The 19,376-nt window shown below is 42.0% G+C and overlaps 5 protein-coding genes across 5 annotated transcripts; 3 read left to right on the top strand and 2 right to left on the bottom strand.

Annotated features, from left to right (window-relative positions):
- Positions 1-3: 3 nt before the first annotated feature.
- On the top strand, positions 4-3,654 carry BRETT_005178 (uncharacterized protein; the record flags this gene model as incomplete). The annotated part of the gene is made up of 1 exon (XM_041283660.1): positions 4-3,654. One exon carries the CDS (start codon positions 4-6, stop codon positions 3,652-3,654), a length of 3,651 nt encoding a protein of 1,216 aa, XP_041134612.1.
- A 163-nt stretch (positions 3,655-3,817) lies between these two features.
- Positions 3,818-5,527, bottom strand: BRETT_005177 (uncharacterized protein; the record flags this gene model as incomplete). The annotated part of the gene is made up of 1 exon (XM_041283659.1): positions 3,818-5,527. One exon carries the CDS (start codon positions 5,525-5,527, stop codon positions 3,818-3,820), a length of 1,710 nt encoding a protein of 569 aa, XP_041134611.1.
- Positions 5,528-8,052: 2,525 nt separating this feature from the next.
- Positions 8,053-10,131, top strand: BRETT_005176 (uncharacterized protein; the record flags this gene model as incomplete). The annotated part of the gene is made up of 1 exon (XM_041283658.1): positions 8,053-10,131. The coding sequence occupies one exon, from the start codon at positions 8,053-8,055 to the stop codon at positions 10,129-10,131; it is 2,079 nt and encodes a 692-aa protein (XP_041134610.1).
- A 289-nt stretch (positions 10,132-10,420) lies between these two features.
- RPF2 (rRNA-binding ribosome biosynthesis protein rpf2) lies at positions 10,421-11,398 on the bottom strand (the record flags this gene model as incomplete). The annotated part of the gene is made up of 1 exon (XM_041283657.1): positions 10,421-11,398. One exon carries the CDS (start codon positions 11,396-11,398, stop codon positions 10,421-10,423), a length of 978 nt encoding a protein of 325 aa, XP_041134609.1.
- Positions 11,399-11,716: 318 nt separating this feature from the next.
- Positions 11,717-15,139, top strand: BRETT_005174 (uncharacterized protein; the record flags this gene model as incomplete). Its single annotated transcript, XM_041283656.1, has 1 exon — positions 11,717-15,139. The coding sequence occupies one exon, from the start codon at positions 11,717-11,719 to the stop codon at positions 15,137-15,139; it is 3,423 nt and encodes a 1,140-aa protein (XP_041134608.1).
- Between the last annotated feature and the right edge of the window lie 4,237 nt (positions 15,140-19,376).

Here is a 19,376-nt window from a genome sequence, read left to right as displayed (position 1 = left end):
GAGATGAAGAAAGGAGAAGAAAAAGAAGAAGAAGAAAACACTGGAAAGCAGAATGTTGGCAGCAGCCTGGATGAGCAGGACAGGGTTTTCGGAGCGCAGATTTTGGGTGTTGATGTGGGGAAAAGTAGGAAGGAGAGCAAGTTGAAAAAGCAGGAAGAGCTTGCAGAGTACCCGAAGGACATGCTCGACTTTGATGAGGAAGGGTACGATGATGAGGGGTACGATATGGAGGGGTACAACCGGCAGGGGTATGATCGGAGTGGGTTTAGGCGGGGGGAGGAGCGGAGGTTGAGGATGCGGATAAAGACGGGCAAGGATGTGCATATAGTACCTGGAGAGGTGGATGGGGGGGAGGTTAAAGAGGACTCCGATGGCATTAAGTTGGTGGGGAACGGCAATGGTATTAGGATGACTCAAGATAGATCTAGTAACATTAGGATGAATGCACAAAATAGCGATAGCTCTAATAACATTAGGATGACTCAAAATGGGAATGATAGATCTGATGAGAATGACATTAGGTCCAATGTTCAAAATAGGATGAACAATGATATTAGGTCGAATGCTCAAAATAGGAACAACAATGATATTAGGTCGAACGCTCAAAATAGGGACAACAATGATATTAGGTCGAACGCTCAAAACGGCGATAACTCTAATGTGAATTCCACATCCAACAACTACAACTACGAAAGTGAAGACGACTCGGAGTACGAGTACGAGGAGGAGTACACGTTTGACGTGGAGACGGGCCCCGGGGCAGGGTTTGACCCGCTGGCGTTCCACCGGGCACTCGGGCAGTACCTCGGGGTGGAAGCACGGGGTCCCTGGTCTGGGTACTGTGAGCCCGGGGACCCCGACGGCGTGTGCTTCCCGCCTCCGCCCGGTGCCAGCCTCACCGGGCACCCAGGCCGGGTGTTCGCGGTGATCGCCGCGCTGGCAGACCCCTGGACCACGCCGGCGGACACCGGCCCGTACGACGAGCTGCTGCCGTCGCTCGCCACGGTGTGCGACGTGGTGGCGGCCGTGTGCCTGCCGATGTACACGGGGGAGCGGGAATTCCGGCTGGCGTGCGACCTGGCGTGGATCGTGGGCTGCTGCAGCGAAAAACTCCACTGCTGCGACGAGACCGGGCTCCAGCGGGCGATCGGCAGCACCGACTGGCGTGAAACGCTGCAGTACTGGGTGCCGGAGGCCACGCTGGCCAGCCCCGTGTACCAGGCTTCGGATTTCCACCGGCTCCGGCTCGTCTACGCGGTGTGCGTGGTGTGCATAACGGCCATCGGCAGGCTGTACGCCCCGGCCCGCAACCCGTGCCTCAACCCGTTTCTCTACCTGCTGCTCCAGGCCTACAAGCTGTGCAGCAAGGTGATCCTGCTCGGGCTCCAGGTCGACCGCCAGGACGAGGCACAGGGCTTCCCCGGGTACCCGGAGCCCATCCGCGAGGTTGTCCGCGGCACCAGTGCCCTGCGGTCCGCTGTGGCCCTCGTGCTCAATGAGGACTACGCCCGCCGGGCCCACGATTTCCGCCACGAGACCCTCGACCACTTCCTGGGGCCCTGGGGCCGCCGCGTGGGCTCCTCGCGGCTCCGCTGCGACAACCGGGTCTTTGCCTCCGCACTGCTCGCCATGGGCACCCCGCTGGACCACGTCGGCCGCCTCATGAAGTCCTTCCACACCGAGGACCGCTACGATGAGGACATCCGGTACATGTTCGAGATGGACTTCGACAGCGACCCGGACGACGACTACTCCCGGCACCACCAGCCCTCCCTGCTGGCCCAAGCCCTGCCCAAGCCCCCGCTCGCCTACGGGGGGGCCCCACGCCGTGCCTACGGCCTGGACGGTGTCCTCCGCACCTACCGCATCCACCCGGACTGCGTCTGCCGGCTTGACGGTGTGGGGAAAACTGAAAGTGCTGAAATGCCCGGCGATTTGGACCCAGACCCGGATGACCCCCGCGAGTGCTCCGACTACGACTTCACCGACTCCATCAGGATGGTCATACAGGACGGCGACGACGGAATTGAGGAGTTGTTGTCTGATGTGATCCGGGAGGGGGAGGAGCAAAATGAGGAGGAGCAAAAGGATAATGTCCATGAGCAAAATGATAATCTTCATCAGCCAAATACTAATGTCCATGAGCAAAATGTTAATTTCCATGATGATGAGGAGGATAATTCCCATCAGCAAAATCCCCCTCACGACAAAAGAAAAGTCGTCTGGGCAGCCATCGCACGCAATATGGACTCCAATGGCAACTCCAACGGCAACTCCAACAGCCACTCCCCTTCAAAACGCTTCATCATCTCCCCCGTCCCCCGCAACATCGGCTTCGACTCCCTCTTCAGAGACAGAAGAGACATCCGCCGCGGCCAGAACAACATCCTCACACCGGCGTTCCAGGCCCTGCTTAAGTCCTCGGCAGCTGGAAAATCCACCTTCATCCTTCCCATGCACAACATCCTCGCATCCCTTGCAGCCTTGAAATCAAAAACACTGCCTGCAAAAACCTGCCAGCACATCATCAGCACCGTGGCATTCGTCGTCAAGTACGGCGAGGAAAACTTGCTCATGACAAACGGCCAAAAGGAAGCCTGGGGCAACGACGACCACCTCCGGCCAGAGTACATCCTCAGCTACATCTGCTCCTTCCCCGGCATGATCAGCATGATCTCCCACAACCCCTCCGCCACCTTCAGTATCGTCGATGAGCTCTTGATGGTTGAAGGCTTCCGCACAAGCCTGCTCTGGTTCCTCGCCAACTGCGAACCCAACCAGTGGATCTTCAACTACTTCCACGAGCTCCTCATCGGCCAGAGGGGCAACCCTCGCACCTCCACCGACCCTCGCACCTCCCGGTACTCGTTCAGCCGGTGCGGCCACATCGTTCTCTCCGAGACCGAGCTCCGGATGGTCATCAAGGAGCTCTTGGCCAACGTCACCGGTTTTGTCATTCGCAAATTGCAGGATGACCAGTCGCACGACCGCCCCGCCATCCAGAGATTGATGAAGGTCGTCTGCCTCTTCTTGAAGTCGCTCGATTCGAAAGGCATAGTCACAGTCAACGATTCCGACTGGAGGCTCGAGGTCCAGACCTTGCTTTTGCAGTGGATCAACTCCGGACTCGTTCCCGAGGCCCGCGAGCTCTTCTTCAAGTCCCAGAGAAACGACTCCCGCCTCCGCATCGTCTCCGAAAAGGAGAAGGTCTTTTACCGCCAGCTTCGGATCGTCCGCCAATCCTGTGAAAACGGCGGACCCTTCAAAGATGCACTCCCGCAGTCTGGTGACTCCTCCCTCTCCCGGATGCGGCTCCTCATCGAGTTCGCCGTGCGTTACATCCTGATGCGTCACGACATGTTGAAGGGAATCCTTGCCAGGGCGGCTGAGGATGGTCTGCCCATTCCTCCTTCTCGCACAGCCTTGGTCTGCGACGCCTTGTTTGGCGCTTTGTACAGCGTGGCTCTCGATAACGAGCTTCTCAAACGTGTCGGCACCCGGGCTGTGCTCCAGTTGATGGCTGCTGCCAATATCTTGTCGCCCGACGACCTGGAAAACCCCTCTGTCGAGACCTTTCTCAAAACCAAGCTCTCCCAGATGCAGGCCTATTGTTCCGACTTCCTCGATGACATCGCCCGGAAGAATACTATGTAAATTACGCTAACCGCTGTGCGATCGCAGTGTTACTATAAATGCTATGTCTGTTTATATGTGTACGTAACCATGTAGTCGCCCTAGACTGTCTCTCGAATTCAACTTGCAGTCTGCTAATGCCAGCACCTAGTTATCCGTCGATCATTAATTCTCACCACTCTTCTCACCACTCCTTCTTCTCCTCCCAAACACTGTCATCCATGAAATAGAGCCAGCTGAAGCTGTTCCAGGAAGAAAGAACACCCGCACCACAATAAACACTGTAAGCCATTAGGCGAAGGAACTGGAGCCGATCGAGAATAGGGAAATTCCTGCTTTCCACGTCAGTCATCTGGATGAAAAGACAGAACGGAACCATCAGAAACTCGTAGATCAAGTTGATTCTATCGAGCGCAGCGGCCCGTCTTGCCAGGGTAGTCGAAAAGTGGCATACCTCGTTAAAACTGGTGTTGAACACAACCACCCAGACAAATGTGATAAGAGCCTTGAAGAGCCACTCGGCCGAGCCAAAAAGAAGCGGGAAAAGAGAGATGTACCCGGCGGTGGCAAGAAGCTCAAAGGACGGAAGAAGCTTGCGGTCCTGAATAACACAGAAAGAGTATGGAATTATAGCAAGAAGAATTGCCTTCTCGTGAACATGCCAGCCAAACAGGAAAGACGTCCATGCACAGTACGTCAAAGCACCAAGAAACCGCTCGTAGGAGGGCCGGAAGAATAGAGGAATGAGGCATAGGATCTGGTAGAAGAGGGTGAGCATGAATGTGTGAACTGGGAGTATTTGCGGCAAAAATACAAATTCCACATCTCCAACTATTCCCCGCGTTAGAGAGCTGGCCCCGCTGTAATCAACAGGCCGGCTCTTCTTGAGAATCGCGCATGCCAACCGTTCGAACCCGGGGATGTTCTTTCCAAGCTGAATAAGTATGCGGTCCACAAAAGAGTAAAGTGCCCAAAAGTTGGGAGCCCAATAAGCGTGCGTAAGCCCCCTGGAGAATGGGAAAAGCCGGCTCATCACCTGATCAAGCTCACCGTAGTATACAAACGGACCAAAGGCAACCGTAAAGACACCAATCACAATAAGCCCAAGTTGGAAAAGATGACGCCATATGATTGTGTCAAACAGCACCTGTTTGACATTTTCACCAAAGCTCTTCGACGTGTCAATCTTACGATGCTTGAGACAGAATCCAGACAAGAGATATACGAAGTATGCCGGTGCCATATAGAGAAAGATGTGCTTCAAGCAAAGAAGTACAGCAAACCAAAATGCGCATCTTCGATAGTTACCGAGGCGTGCCTCCACCAATGAAAGCACCAGGAATGCAAATAGAAACCCGTTGTACTGGAAATGAATGTGGTCAATGATGAAGAACCCGGGAGAGAGTGCAATCGATGATGCAATTACAAAATTTCTCTTCTTCTCCCTTAGCGAGCGAGATGTATCGATAAGTCTCTGCAAAGCGAGGAATAGTACAATCTCACTGATTATAACTGTGGACCGTTGAAATATCACCGTCAAATATCCATATTCACCATCCTTTGCTGTGAGCTTGATGCATCCATCCCTGGCAACGGCCTCAGGAACAAAACGCGATAGTATCCACTCAAAATATGCGAAAAATGGAGGATAGTCCAACGTCCACTGACTGGTATGCTCAAAATACCACTGTCGAAGAGGCAACAACTTTGTTATCGACAACCAGTTCCTGTGCACATCAAAATCTGTCGAATGATACGTTGGGAACAGAAGAATCTTGAGCAATGATGATGCCACCCATATATTCCAGAGAGAGAAGTTATACTTTCTCGGCAGTTCTTCCACTGCCCGGTTCTGTGGCTGCTGCTTAGTTTCTACCGTATTTCGCATGTCCATTAAAGTTGGTTACCTCCTCACAAATTTCCTGTTTCCGCTGTGCTGTCTTTTTATCTCATTATCTGCTCACTCGGAGCTTTAATGGAATGACAGGTGAAAGAATTCGTGTAAACGCGATCAGGAAAAAAAAAAAATTAACAAAATAAAAAAAATAAATAACTGTTGCGAGACTATCGAAATGGAGGAGATATCATACCTTGCTCGAGCATTCAGTATTTATTCAATGCTGCAGTAGTCTGCTCTGGATCACTTCATCAGTATGACCATCTTTTATCCTACCTTGCTTTGAAAACAGACATCAAAATTTCTAACATTCACCTAATTTCTGGCAACTTCTCCCATCGGCTCGGCTCTTATTTGTTGTTCCAAATATCATCCAAAATTAATTTCTTCTGAGGGATTCTCAAAAAAATTAGGCCAGCACAGAATTGACGGTCTGCCACCAACGCATATCACATCCCTACATCTGCAGTTTATCAAGGGAAGCCGGAAGAGCGGAAAAGATTTTTGAGAGTCATGAATGCTTCGCCTATCTCATTTGGGACGCCTTGGTGCAATCACGTAACCCCCGATCGAAATTAAATTTTCCGAGAAAGATCCGACAAGCCCTTGAATTATAATTTGCGATTTTCAGTGTGGGATCGGGATTTTCTCCGGGGGCCGAAAACTCTCCGGCAGCATTTGTTGGCTGGTGAAAAAAAAAGTAAGTTTCAGGAGAAATTAATGCATACAAAAAATATGCGGGAGAGCTCTTCCTATTCTAAAATTGGAAATTGATGCCTGCAATTGCTTCTGTAAGCTGTTGTCAAGGAACTAAAGGCAAAGACCTATCAGTGTCAGCCGTGTAGGCAGATGTGATTCACCGTACTGCTGGGATCTGGTGGACCGATAATATTTTTTTTTTTGATTACATCAAAGCTGTTCTTTTTCCTTTTATTTTTTGACATGTCCTCTGCAATTGTTCCGCGAGATGCGGCAAAAAAAAGACTAAATGGAAAGTAGCCTGTTTCATGCTGCAGCAGTCCCAAAAGAAATCTGCATAATGAGACAAATCACCCCACCGAGTTCCGTAAGCGGTCGACAAGCCAGCAGATAATCGCCCTCGTTGGGTGCTTGTATTTACATTAACCTATTTGAATCCGTATTCTACTTCTGTGCTGGCTTTGATGAGTATGCCCTATTCAATTTCCTTTTCCTCTTTATTTCCAATTTTTTTTCCCGTTCTGTCTTCAGCTCTCCTTGCAGGATCTTAGTTCAAGATCGAGGGGAGAAACATGTCGCATTCATTGCCCAAATAATTAAATAAGTAATCATTCATCATCAATCTTCTCACTTTTCTTTTTTGCTTTTACATGCTACCACTCTGTCCGTTATCGGGCTTTGATCATTTAATGGTTGTTGAGGTAATCTTTGATCTGTATATTTGTTCACTTGAACCCACACATGGTCCCCCTCTTTTCTCTGTTTTCCATACGTATTATCGACTATTCGGTATTCAACCTTACTGTCAATGTGTGTATTATTCTACCCCGTAAACCATATGGCGTCTAAATTTTTCCCCCCATCGAATTTCGACTATTTTGGCCATATTGCTCTGTGTTTTATCTGCTTCCACATGAATTACGAACTTGTAACTTTCTGTTTCTTAATTTTTTTTTTCTTCTGCCTCTTCTTTGTTCTGCCTTCGATCGGATAACCCAGACGGTTTACGGTTTACGGTTTGCCAGCCTTAATTTCCACAATGTGTGTGATCCGCTAATAATTTTTTGAGCATCGCTATTATTATCCGGCGTGGTTAGCAACATGAATGAATGCATTAAATAATGTTAAATTATTGTTATTGTCACCTATTGTTTTTTTTTGTTTTTTTTTTTCAGCATCTTACAAAAAAAATTGTCCTGCCCTCACTCTCCGTCTAGCTGTTGAGTAGTAGTGCTCCTCTTTGTATCAGGGGTTATAATATAATACCTGCTAGGTTTCCATCTATTTTCACTAAATTGTCTATTTTCTTGTAGTCAGCTTGTAAATCCATGAGATTGTATTTTCCGAGTACCCCAGGTTATTTTAGCATATTGCAGGTACAGCCATATATACACATTTATACACATATACACGTGGTTTGTTTCCTGATCCATAATATCCTCCTTATCTTTCGAATTCCTCTTTTATTAATATCTTCATTTTATTTGTTTCATTTTATTCTTCTTTCTACCTGCCAAAGCCGCACCCCAAACAACAACAAAAAAAAAAAAAAAAAAAAAAAAAAAAAAACGCACCCATCGCCTCTATATTAATTAGCATTTGGTGACAAAACTGGAATATTATTATATTATTATCCATCCCTTCGAAGGCACATTAGATTGAGTTGAAAAAGTCTGCTCCCCTTCCTGTTTGCCCGTCCGCTTTTTTTTTAGCATCCAGAAGAATCTTCACTGTTCTTCTACAGCAAGCACGGGTCATATCGCACATTTCACATTGTTTCTGAACATTTATCAACCCGATTGAAACCCGGGTCTCTAGCTTTCATGCCCTTTCTTCCATCTACAAGAAAGCGTCGCTCCAATTCGGCTCCATTTATCTCTTTTTCTGGAAAAGCACGCACTTTCCGCAGCTCCATTGGTAGCCCAGCAGATTCAAATCCATCCGGATCGCACACTGGTGAACCTGTTTCTGGCGAACCAGGATCTCGGACCAATACGATATGGAAAAACAAAAATCCGTTTCAAACGGGGAATCAATCCGCGAGATCTTCATCGCAAACGCTAACTTCATCTTCTATTCCAGACCCAAGAGCCTCCATAGATGAAGACTCGGACTCAGACACAGATGTGCCTCTCTCTCTTTCCTTTATGCGGCGTCCGTCTCGGTCCAAGTCGATGGACCACAATATTGAACAGATAATGAGACTAAACACGCTGTATAATTCACGTTTGGGATCCAAAGCAAAGCCAGAAAATGGCCCTTCGCCTCAAAGCTCGACGTCAGAAGAGGAGCCGGAGTATGTGGCAACGAGTCCCGTGAGCTTCCCGGGAAGTCCGGTTTCGGCAGATCTGGAAGACCCAAAATACGGCTTTCTTCATCCTCTCGTCCGGAAGAAATCCGGCGAGTTGGTCAAATCCTCCCTCAGATTGCATCGCTTCAACTCTTCTCGATCGTTGCCAGCCACTCCCACATACAAGCAAGTCCATTTTGGGGGAGGCATCGATGTCAAGTATTTCAGAAGCAAAGATAAGCCTTCCTCGATCAGTGTGTGCAACTCACCGGACATGGATTCGTCCAGCAGCTCCAGCAGCTACGATAGTGACAATGGAAGCGATAGCAGTGAGCAAAACAGCGATAATGATGAGGACGATCTCATCGACAAGGAATTATCGGCCTTGGATATCGCCGACACCGATGCGGTTTACTCAAAAGACGTTCGTACTCTGTATAGTACCTTATACCAGGTGGCCCGCGAGTGTGTTGAGAAAGTCACTGCTCGGAATTTGACGAAGTTTGAGCATTTGATGAAGCCTGTGACTTTGGATAAGTCGCAATTTTCCAATATTCTATATCAGGATGAAATCGATCGCGAGGTCCCTGTGATCTTGGAATCCTGCAAGCTGAGCGATGACAAAACTGCCATTCTAGGGCATGTGTCCGTGCGAAATGTCAGCTATTCCAAAGCTGTGACTGTCAGATACACGTTTGATGATTGGAAGACTGTCGTTAATATTGAGGCCTCTTACACCTCGAACATTCCAAAAATCTTACGCTCCGCCGGCTATGATCGTTTCCTATTCCAGATATCTGTGCCAATGCTCTTCTGCCAATACTTTGGCAGTCATATGATATCGGCTCAAAAAGCGCCTGAGGTTGCATTCTGCATTCGGTACACTTCCGGAGGCCAGGAATTTTGGGATAATAACTTTGGCCATAATTATATGCTCAAGTTCCTCACGAAACGGAGATCATTGCCTCAAGGAGATGCTTTCACCTCGTCGGAAATGGCTCGCAGGTATGTCCACAACGTTTTAAAGGATGATGCCGATCTGGAAAGCAATGTATCGGGCGAAACCAAGAAAAGCGAGCAAGCTATATCTTCCCACACTAAGCCAACATCTCTACCGGCAGAATCTCGCTTGAGGAAATCAAAGGCTTTTAAAGATCGCAATGGTAAAAAATTGGAAACTGACGCACTCAACGCAAGCATCTACTCCATTTGTAATGAGTTGGAGGCCGCTAATTCGCCTGGAACCCCAGCCGTTCTCAGGGGATCTACAGGTCATGTGAGTGGAATTAAGCATAACTTCGATGTCGGTTCTCCCGACTCAATCGAGCCCCTGGATCCTCTGTTTACTCCAGCTTCAGAACAGAAAGGAATCGATGTTTTTAACATCTTACCTGATCCGCGAACTGGTTCTGAAGAAAAGGAGGATGCAGATTCCAAACCTAGAGTCACGCCAAGTCAGGAAACCGGCGTCAACTCTGAATCCTACCAAGATCTGCTCAAAAAGTACTGTTTTTTCAAGAGCCCCAAAACTGTATCCTCATTTTTACAGGGAGATGAGAACGATGCCGACCAGATGCTGAACAACGGCAGTAGTGGTCGGGGTTTTTACTGATATACCAATGTTACAATACTTCATGACGAATGTTTTATTTTTCTTCTTTTTTTGACACCATTTTCACCCATCCATCATTTTTTCTCTCTATTTCAGCACAGGTTTGGTTTGGTTATTCGATTATTCGGGTCTATAATTTTGGAAAATGTTTAATTTCCACACGGTTAAGTAATTACTCGCCATATCGAGAACTAAGGAATTTTATTGCATTATAATTTAACAAGCGTATACCCAGCTCCAAACGTCGGTTCTTACTGTATCGTACATTTTTATAAAGTAACCGCCGTCATCACTCTAGCTTTTGCCTCTTCTTTTCCTGACCATCTTCCTCTTCCTCTATGACATCAGCTGGCTCCTCCTCTGGATGTTGATCATATCTACTCTTAAGACCCTTCATCTTTCTAGTTTGTAATCTGCTTAAGTCCTGCTTACCAACATGAATTGTTGCAACCTTATCGCCAAGCATATCTGTCTCAACGTTCTTCTTCGTCTTCCTACGAAGCTGAGGTGGAATCTTAAATGCCTCTTTCTGGGCCTCGGCTGATGCCAACTGGTACCTTCCTATTTTGAAATCTAATCTTGGTCCTGTCTCTACAAGCTCCACTCGTGGAAGCTTTGGTTCTGGAGAATGATATGTCACAAGCTTATAAACCCTGAAGTGAACCAGCGGGAATTTCGAAACGGACTCGTTGTTTTCATCCTCTTCAACAGCCGAAATGGAGATTACCCACTGTAAACCAGCAACATCAAGAAGGTTTGTCACCTCTCCGCGAAACATGTCCAAGAAGAATGATTTAACCTGCTTGAATACAGGGACTGTGTCAAAGATTTGACCCTGGAACGTGAACATTGGCTTCAAGCCCACCTGAAAAGCTCTTGTTTTAAAGTCCTTTAAAAGCTTAAAATTGCCCATAACCTGCATCTCCACCATATCATAAACAGTGTAGTTGAACATCCGCACAAAGGTCAAATTGTTTGGTCTCTTTTTGTTGCTGGTGCTCAAAACGATTATGGATGTGTCGTTCTTCTCACTAAAAAACTCTAAGCTGCTTGCATCTTCAAATGGAAGTATTTTGTTTTTCTTATGAAGTCTCTTCTGATATGGTTCCTTAAGAGATGCAAAGTCTATGCAAATATCATGGAGTGCCTGGTTTGTTGTTTGTCCTGGAACAAAAAGAGCAGTTTTCACATTTTCCACTATTTTTGGTTGTTTCTTGTCCAATGCTCTTTTAGAGCGCGCATTTTTTGGCTTCACAGTTCTAATCATCTTCCTTTCGTTTAATGATAACGTGAACTAAATGTGATAATCTTCAGATTGTGTTGTTTTCCTAAGTATAGCTTGTAAGAGATGTCGAAAGTGAAATTTTTTTTTTTTTATTTTTTTAGGTAGGATTAAATCACAAAGGTACTAGACGAAAGTTTTTCTTTCTTCCGCGTTCGCTTTTTTCAATTTTGAAGTTGTTTACTCTGTAATGTCAATCAACTTGTTTTCGTTTCAGGTCGCTCATTCTTAAATCAACGGTCAATATATTCTTTATATTTTATTCCAGTTATCCAGTTTAGTTTCTAACTTGCACTTTTTGGTATGTCTGGCTTTCAATTTAGTGCTAACAGACTTATCGGCAAAGGTAATTCATCAAAATCGTCTGTCAATGAGCACGCTAATGACGATACCAAAAATAATACTGCTTCATTATTCAAGGGGCAATATCAAGAGTTAATATCCACCGAGGCTTATCGCGTTTCGAAAGTTGTGACATACTTACCAACACTTGATATTTCGGAAAACATCTTAGCCGGAAATATATTTCCTGAATGTGGTACCGTATTAATTACGAATAAGCGTATTCTAGTTTATGCCACAGAGGAAAGCATTTTAAGACAACCGTTCACCCAAGAGTTTGCTTACAAGCCCAATGGATTTGGAATCCTTCCTATCGTGAAACTATTAAAAGATGATGAAGATCCAAATTTGCTAGATTTATTCATTCTTGATCCAGTGTCGGGTGAGGCCACATTTATTTTAAGGCTTCAGTTTTCCCCAGATGTGCCATTATTGCGAGAAGAAAAATCTTTAAAAATTACATTGGCTCATGGTGAATTTGCAACATTGTGTGAGTACAATCCCATATGTGGTATGGTTGTTGCCACAAATTACAGAAGAGTTGTTAATATAAATTTGAAGGATGCATTTGGACACCCTGTGTTGTCATACTCCGAAGTGCTCCCCTCAAAAGTTTTGCTCGGTTACTTACGCAATCCCAAATATCTTGTTCAGTCCTATGATTCTCAAAACAAGATTATATCCTTTACATTTCGTTCAATCGATGAGGCATCATGTTTGTTGGCAGTTTTGGAAGAACAGGGTCTTTTGACTATTATCAAGCTTGTAAAGGGCTCCGGTAAAATCAATGTGATTAATTTAGATCTTTTCAAAGGATTAATTCCAACAGTTGCATCATCCACAAATGAATTGAATTTTGCTGAACAGAGGGAGCTTCATAAAAACATTAAGTTTAAGGCCATTCAATTTTGGGGTGAAAGCAATAACAAACTTCTTGCCCTCATTTCGAATAAGAGAGAATTGGTGCTTCTAATTTATACCTTGGGAGAAGATCAATGTATCACTTCGCTGCGTAGCTACAAGCTTAGCAATCTTGAAAGTGATGAGAAGTATCCACAAATGTACTGTATGGATCAAGCTGAAAGGGCTGTTATTATTTCTGATTCACGGATAGTTATGATTGATCTTAATGATGATTTAGCAAACATGTGGGAAGACTTCTTCTCTGTGCAACAATCTGTTAATATTCTAGGAATAAATGGTGATCGGGATATATTAAGATTGCTTGTTAATGATGGCATTTTAGAAGTGCAAATGCTTGGGCCAGGTAGACATAGAACTGCATCTGAAATAATAGAAACAAGAATACAACAGGATCTTGAATATATGAGCAACAGCAATGCCAATATAAAGGTGCTTCAGTTGGACATGTACAATCAGTTTAAATCCGGAATCAATGTCGATGTTGAAAATGCTATCCGAAAAGTTTGTGGTAGTATAATTCACAACGAATTTGGAAATACATCTTCAGTAATCCTAGTTCAAGACAATTTGCAACTAAGAATTTCTCTACTTGACCATCTTGCTCAATATGTTGCTTCTAATTTTGAGATTTCCAACGGAACAAAAATGGCATTAGTGAATGCTCGTGAAAAGTTGGGAATGATTTCACTCTTATACAAATGCTTAGAATTAGAAGAAGAGGATGTCGTAAAGAATGTAACAGCGATTCATGGTTGCACTCTTGGTGATATTTTAAAGGGTTATGGTGTAAATTCTTTGGACCTATTAGAGGATTATTTGACTAAAATTCTTGGATCAACACCCAAATCATCCTCCAAGCTCTTAACGCTTGCGGGTATAGTTTGCAATGAGCTCACAAATAACTATATTAATCCAGAGAGAAATATGAAGAGTCAAACATTGAGCTTGGTTTATTCTGATATGCTAAAGGAGGATGATTATCCTATATTCTGGGGGCATTTTGGGCTTCTTGAAAGTATTAATCAAATGTTGGAAGATTTATATACTTTTTATGTTATGGAACAGAAAATTGTTACCCATAGGGATGAAATTCATGGTTCTGAGGATTATGATGTTGAACAAAGAAACGATTCTGAAGTTAAGGTCAAAGTTAGTCAGACTGCTGTTGGCCTTTCATTGATGCTTTACTACTGCTGTAACGACATTTTGCAGTTATTACAGATAGTAGATGATAATATTACTCTAAAGATAGCTTCCGATCATCTACAGAATTTCTATCGTTCCAATAGGGCCAATTGGATAAAGGTTTTTATAGCTTTTGAAAAACAGGATCAAATGATGGGACTCATAGAAGGTTTTAATGATTTGCAAAGTCTTAGTGAATTGCTTGATAGTGAAAGGAGATACATTGAGGATCAAAGAACTATTCAGATACATGAACCCATTGAAATCGAGAATTTAAGTGCCAAAATAGAATTGCAGTTTGACAGATGTTTTACACAGTACGGATATGAGTTTGCTAAGAATTTATTTAGGTACTATGTACGTACGGGTAGAATTGATGTTTTACTTACTCGTTTTCCAAAATACACCAAGTTTCTTGACCGATTCCTTTCTTCTGATATTTCTTATGCCAAGTTTTCCTGGATTCTTGATATTCAAGGTAACAAATATCAAAGCGCTGCTAAGAAGCTTTTACTGTGTGCTCAAACGATGAAGAATGATAATATCTTAAACAAAACTTTAGAACTTAATATTGCAAAACTTTCTATGATCGCATCGCCCGATAAATTATCAAAACAATCATATATGAGTCAAATTGAAGCTGAGTTATTAATAATGGATACTCAGAGGCATGTTGAATCAGAGCTCAAAAAATTTGTGGAGTCAAGCAAAATGACATTTGAGGAAATTGTTGACCAGTTATTAAAGAATTCATTATATTTACAAGGTTTTACAAATTTTGTTCAGTATATTCATAAACTGTTAGAAAAAATTGGTTGCGAAGAAAAGCCACTCACTCTTTTGGAGTTGATTGATCTTCTAACATTGACTGATCTCTCTATTATCAAAGTATCTGGATTTGATGAGGCTATTCATCTAATTTCTCATTTATTGGCACTACGGAGAGGAGATAACTTGAAAGTAAAATCTCTAAATTTTAAGCACGTCTCTATTCTTAAAAATATTGTTTTAAAGAGATTGTTTTTAAACGAAAGTTGGAGTGAGCTTGATGCGGGAATAAACTTAGAAAAAAGCCAACTTTTAAAAATACTTGCCACGTTAGCAGATTACAACATTTCAAGTCCACAATCCGTCCAAAAGATGGGCATTTCTGAAAGTGAGTTGGGTGAGCTTGAAGTGTCTGCCGACTTTCATTCTGATTACCTTAAGGAAAATAATCTTCTTTCAGAGTTGGCAAAAAAAGAGAATCTTGAAAGATTCCTCCCACAACAATAATTTAATGTACTTATGTTTGATTGGTATCTTTGTTGGATAATCAGAAAAATGTTGAGATTGTAAGTTTAATCAATGCTGTAGCGTGTGGATGTCAATATTATAGAATGGTTTTGATGTAGACGATTATGACAGAAAGTATATGTTCTGTCCCTTCATTTGTTCACGTCCAAGTGATGCCAGATGCTTTAGAGTTGTCCCACGATTATTCATCCAGTATCGGCTAATAACATGACTTAATAACAGACACTTTTTATGTACAATCAGATGATTACACAACCTCGAATCTTATAGGGTATTGGAAATTCATAAATGATATTCTGAAAAGTTGTTTCCTACTCTAAATTTACCCATTTTGAACTTCAGTATAGGTCAAATGTTGCTCTAGTTAGCGCTTACAGTGTTTTAATATACACTTACTTAATTTACCCACATGTTCAGCAGTTCGGTTTCAATAAGATCGTATCAAACTGAGGATAGTTTTTTTGTTAAATAATGAAAATGTGGTATCGCCAACTAATAAACTTAAAACATGTTCGCACAGCCAGGCTCGAACCAATGCACCGCCAGAAGTCAGCTTTCCAATTATGAACTGAGAAAAAGCTAAGCGCTGGTGAACTTTTCCATTATAAGCCGAGTAAACGTAAACTTCAGAATTAGTGAATGAACAGACCAGTTCAGTGTTAATGTTAAACAAATGTGATAAGCCAGACACACAGTTGGAGTGGAATGGGAACATTCATTTTCAGCTCGAAGTGCATTATGGAGAAATTTCCGCACCCATTATTTCTCTTATCTGTGTTAATCCAAAAGGCGTCGTACCAATAAAAATGTATAAAAGCAAAGAGCAAACCGCATATGAAATAAAAATACCTGATAAAACAAAAGTATACTTAGTTGTAAACATAAGCTTGGAAGTAAAATTTACAGTAGAGCAGAACGATGAGACCGCGATAGTTTTGACGGCGAGGAAAAACTGAGCAGGAACTTGATTTTCTGAATTGGTCGATAGACGCGTCGATATTGGAAGCGTTGGGGAAATTGATGAGAGAAAATTGTGCTGGCTTTATCCGGCATGGTTTGATCTTTGAAGAAAATTGAGCAAGCTAACTTAAGAGAATTAGGTTCGATTAAGGGAGCTTGTTACAGTGATCAATTTAGTTTGATCAGCCAGCGCATGTTAGTTAATAAATTTGACAAATGTGTTTTTATGTATTTGGCTTTGGCCGGCATGGTCAAGTCAACGAACGGTGGATCTTGCATCTGACGGCTTTATTCGGCAATGTCAGGTTAACTATGGGTTCCCGGAGCTGGGGTCGAACTGAGCGCAGTGCTCGGGAAGTTCCGACGGGATCCTAAGACTCGGCTGGGAAACGGGAATAGTTACCCCACTAGGCGTAGGTATTACGGGATCAATTATTGACGAATAAAAGATCATTGATCATTGTGGCTGCAGCAAGTTTCAGATGTGCAAAATCGTATGATTGAGCATTGTGCTGGTCTGAGAGAAAAAAAAGACAATGTACTTTTTCTGATCCGGAAATCGTTGTGCGGTAAATTTTCTGAAGTCAGGACAGATATATATATTAGTTTCTCTGCCCTGAGTGTCTTATGACTGATACTTCGCTTTGGAATATAGAAAGAATGATTGATAACGAGTTTCTAGCGAGTTAACGAAGCGAGTTAACGAATTAACAAGAAAATTAACTGTTTCTACAAAAATTGTTGATTTTTGTTAGTGATCTTACGAGACTTTATTTGATACCAAGCACTTAAGTATTGACAAGCTTAAGTTATCTGAGGATATGTTATTTAGTTATATATAACTCAGGAAACATTACTCAATAAAGGGAAATTTGAGGAGGACAAATTTCTCACCTTCTGCCTCAGTCTGTCTTCTGGTGAGAGGCATTCTTTCAATTTAATAACTCAAGTGCCACGTAGGCTTTAGAGAAAATTAATTTTCTTTAGTGAATGGTACCCAAATTTAAAGTGAAGCTAATTAATTTGTGTAAGGATGGTATGTCGACCCAGCTAGATACCGATTCCTGGTGTGTGAAGTTGCAAAACTCAGTGACACAAATAATAATCAATAATGATATCAATATGGACACTACAGTCAAGTTGTGATACAATCCATATTAAATTAAAAATATATATTAGCTTGTCTTCCTTAAACTCTTTCAAGAAAAAGAAAGTATTTACTAGGCAGTATAGTTTGGCAAAACTCAGATATCTCTTTTCACAAGTTGGATTCTCTGTGTCGCCTCAATTCTCACAAATTATGCTCTTGTCAAAATTTCTCAACATCCGGTTAACAATTGTCTTTGTAATATTCCGCAGATTGTGAAATATTCCGACATAATCAAGTCTAATAATATAAAAAAAAATAAAAAAAATAATAAGGATAAAGAAATAAACCCAACCCCTCTTCCCAAATAAAAGAATGCAAAGAGTAATATATATTGTGAAAGTTAGTGTTACCAGATTTACATAGTATTTCGATATTTATTTTAGTATGTAATAAAGAGTATGTATAATGATATACAAAAGGAAATATCTGCACTTCATATAGATGTAGTTCTCGTATTAATCAGATGATATAACAATACCATTTTTACTTACTTGAACTTCATTCAAGAGCTTCATTGTTTTGAGATATATTGATAATTGGGGAGGGGTAAATATCTTGAAAGACTTATATTTGTTTAATGTGGGAATGTGGGGTGAGGTTACATAATCTATAATCTATATAACTTGTCGGAACCTATGAGTTATAATAAAGTTTTTATATGTTAATAACGCATAAAGGTTCAACTGGTATTTGATTTATAATATGTGAATCAAATTAATGTTCGGACAGATATAAGAAATAATTCGCGGGGAAATTTTTCCTGTGAAATAAATTTCTCCCTAATCTACTTTCGGCTGAGAATGACCTATTCCACTTCTGCGGAAACATATCTCTTATATGTATGTACTACTTTTTCCTTATATACTATGTGTCTCTTAGAAGGGAGGACGACTTTATTGTGTAATTTGCAATACATATTCATTTAAGGAAATCCATCTTGAAGTGAACCTTCAGCTGAAACCAAGAGTAACCTTCGGGTTCTCGCTGGATTACAAACGTGTTCGTAAGGACCCTATTTTGTTATGGGGGTCATTCTATGCAACAGAAGTCTTTTCTATATCCGTACTATATGACCAATCTCGTTCATAACCTTGGGCATCTGCGCGGTCGGTAGTACTACGGCACAGAGATATGTGAGCAATTAAGCAGATACAAATGTCACACGGAATTTATATACTCTGACATAACTTAAATATTATATTATTTAATTTAATGAATTAATTTTATTAATCCCTCCCTAATTCAAAATAAATTATAAAAATATTAATATTAATAAATAATAAAAAATAAAAGATAAGAATAATAATAATGATAAGTAAAGAAGAGGAGAAGGATAAGAGAACCCTATTACACCCTCCTCATCCCCAGTAAAGATAAAGAATAAATATTATATAATTAGGGAAAGGTTTCTTTTTTTTACTAATTAAAATAAAATAATCCTCTCGTATTTTTTCCCTTATATATATATGTACCCTTTCTCTTGTATTATCCTATTTTTATTTAAATATATTATACCTTTTTATCTTATAATAAGATAGCATAAGAAATATGACAAGAGAGGATAAAATAGCTATAATATGATAAATATAATAATAGATAAGGGATATAATATAATATGATGTCTAACCTTGGGATTAAGTCCACTGATGAATTTGTCAGAGTTAAAAAAGACCTTATGAGTTACCCCCCAGGTTCAGCTATCAAACTCCTTCTTTAATAAAACTAATAAGAACCTAGCAGTCGGGGAGATTCCGACAATCGTAAGGTCGGTTACCCAAGTGGGTGGATATAAATGTACCAAGTGGAATGTGTGATAATGTTAATGCCTTTAACATTCTAACAATTGTGTATGTGTCACCATAAAAGAAAATGAAATTACTTCCTTTACTCTGTCACCATCAAGTGGAGTCGAATTAGTTGTATTGCAAAATAGACTATCGGGTCTCGTCCCTTCGTAGAAGAAACAAGTTATATAAAAAGAGGTAAAGTAAAGTAAAAATAAAAAGGAAAATAAAGTGAGGTAATTATACATAATATAAAAAAAAGATTTAATTCTCAGGAACAGAATTATAATCGGGCATAATTATTTTTCTGCTGATTTTCTAA

Source organism: Brettanomyces bruxellensis, chromosome 2 (genome assembly GCF_011074885.1).
Source record: "Brettanomyces bruxellensis chromosome 2, complete sequence".
NCBI lineage: Eukaryota > Fungi > Ascomycota > Pichiomycetes > Pichiales > Pichiaceae > Brettanomyces > Brettanomyces bruxellensis.
Note: the sequence above shows the minus strand (reverse complement) of the source record. Positions and strands in the feature narration are given on the sequence as shown.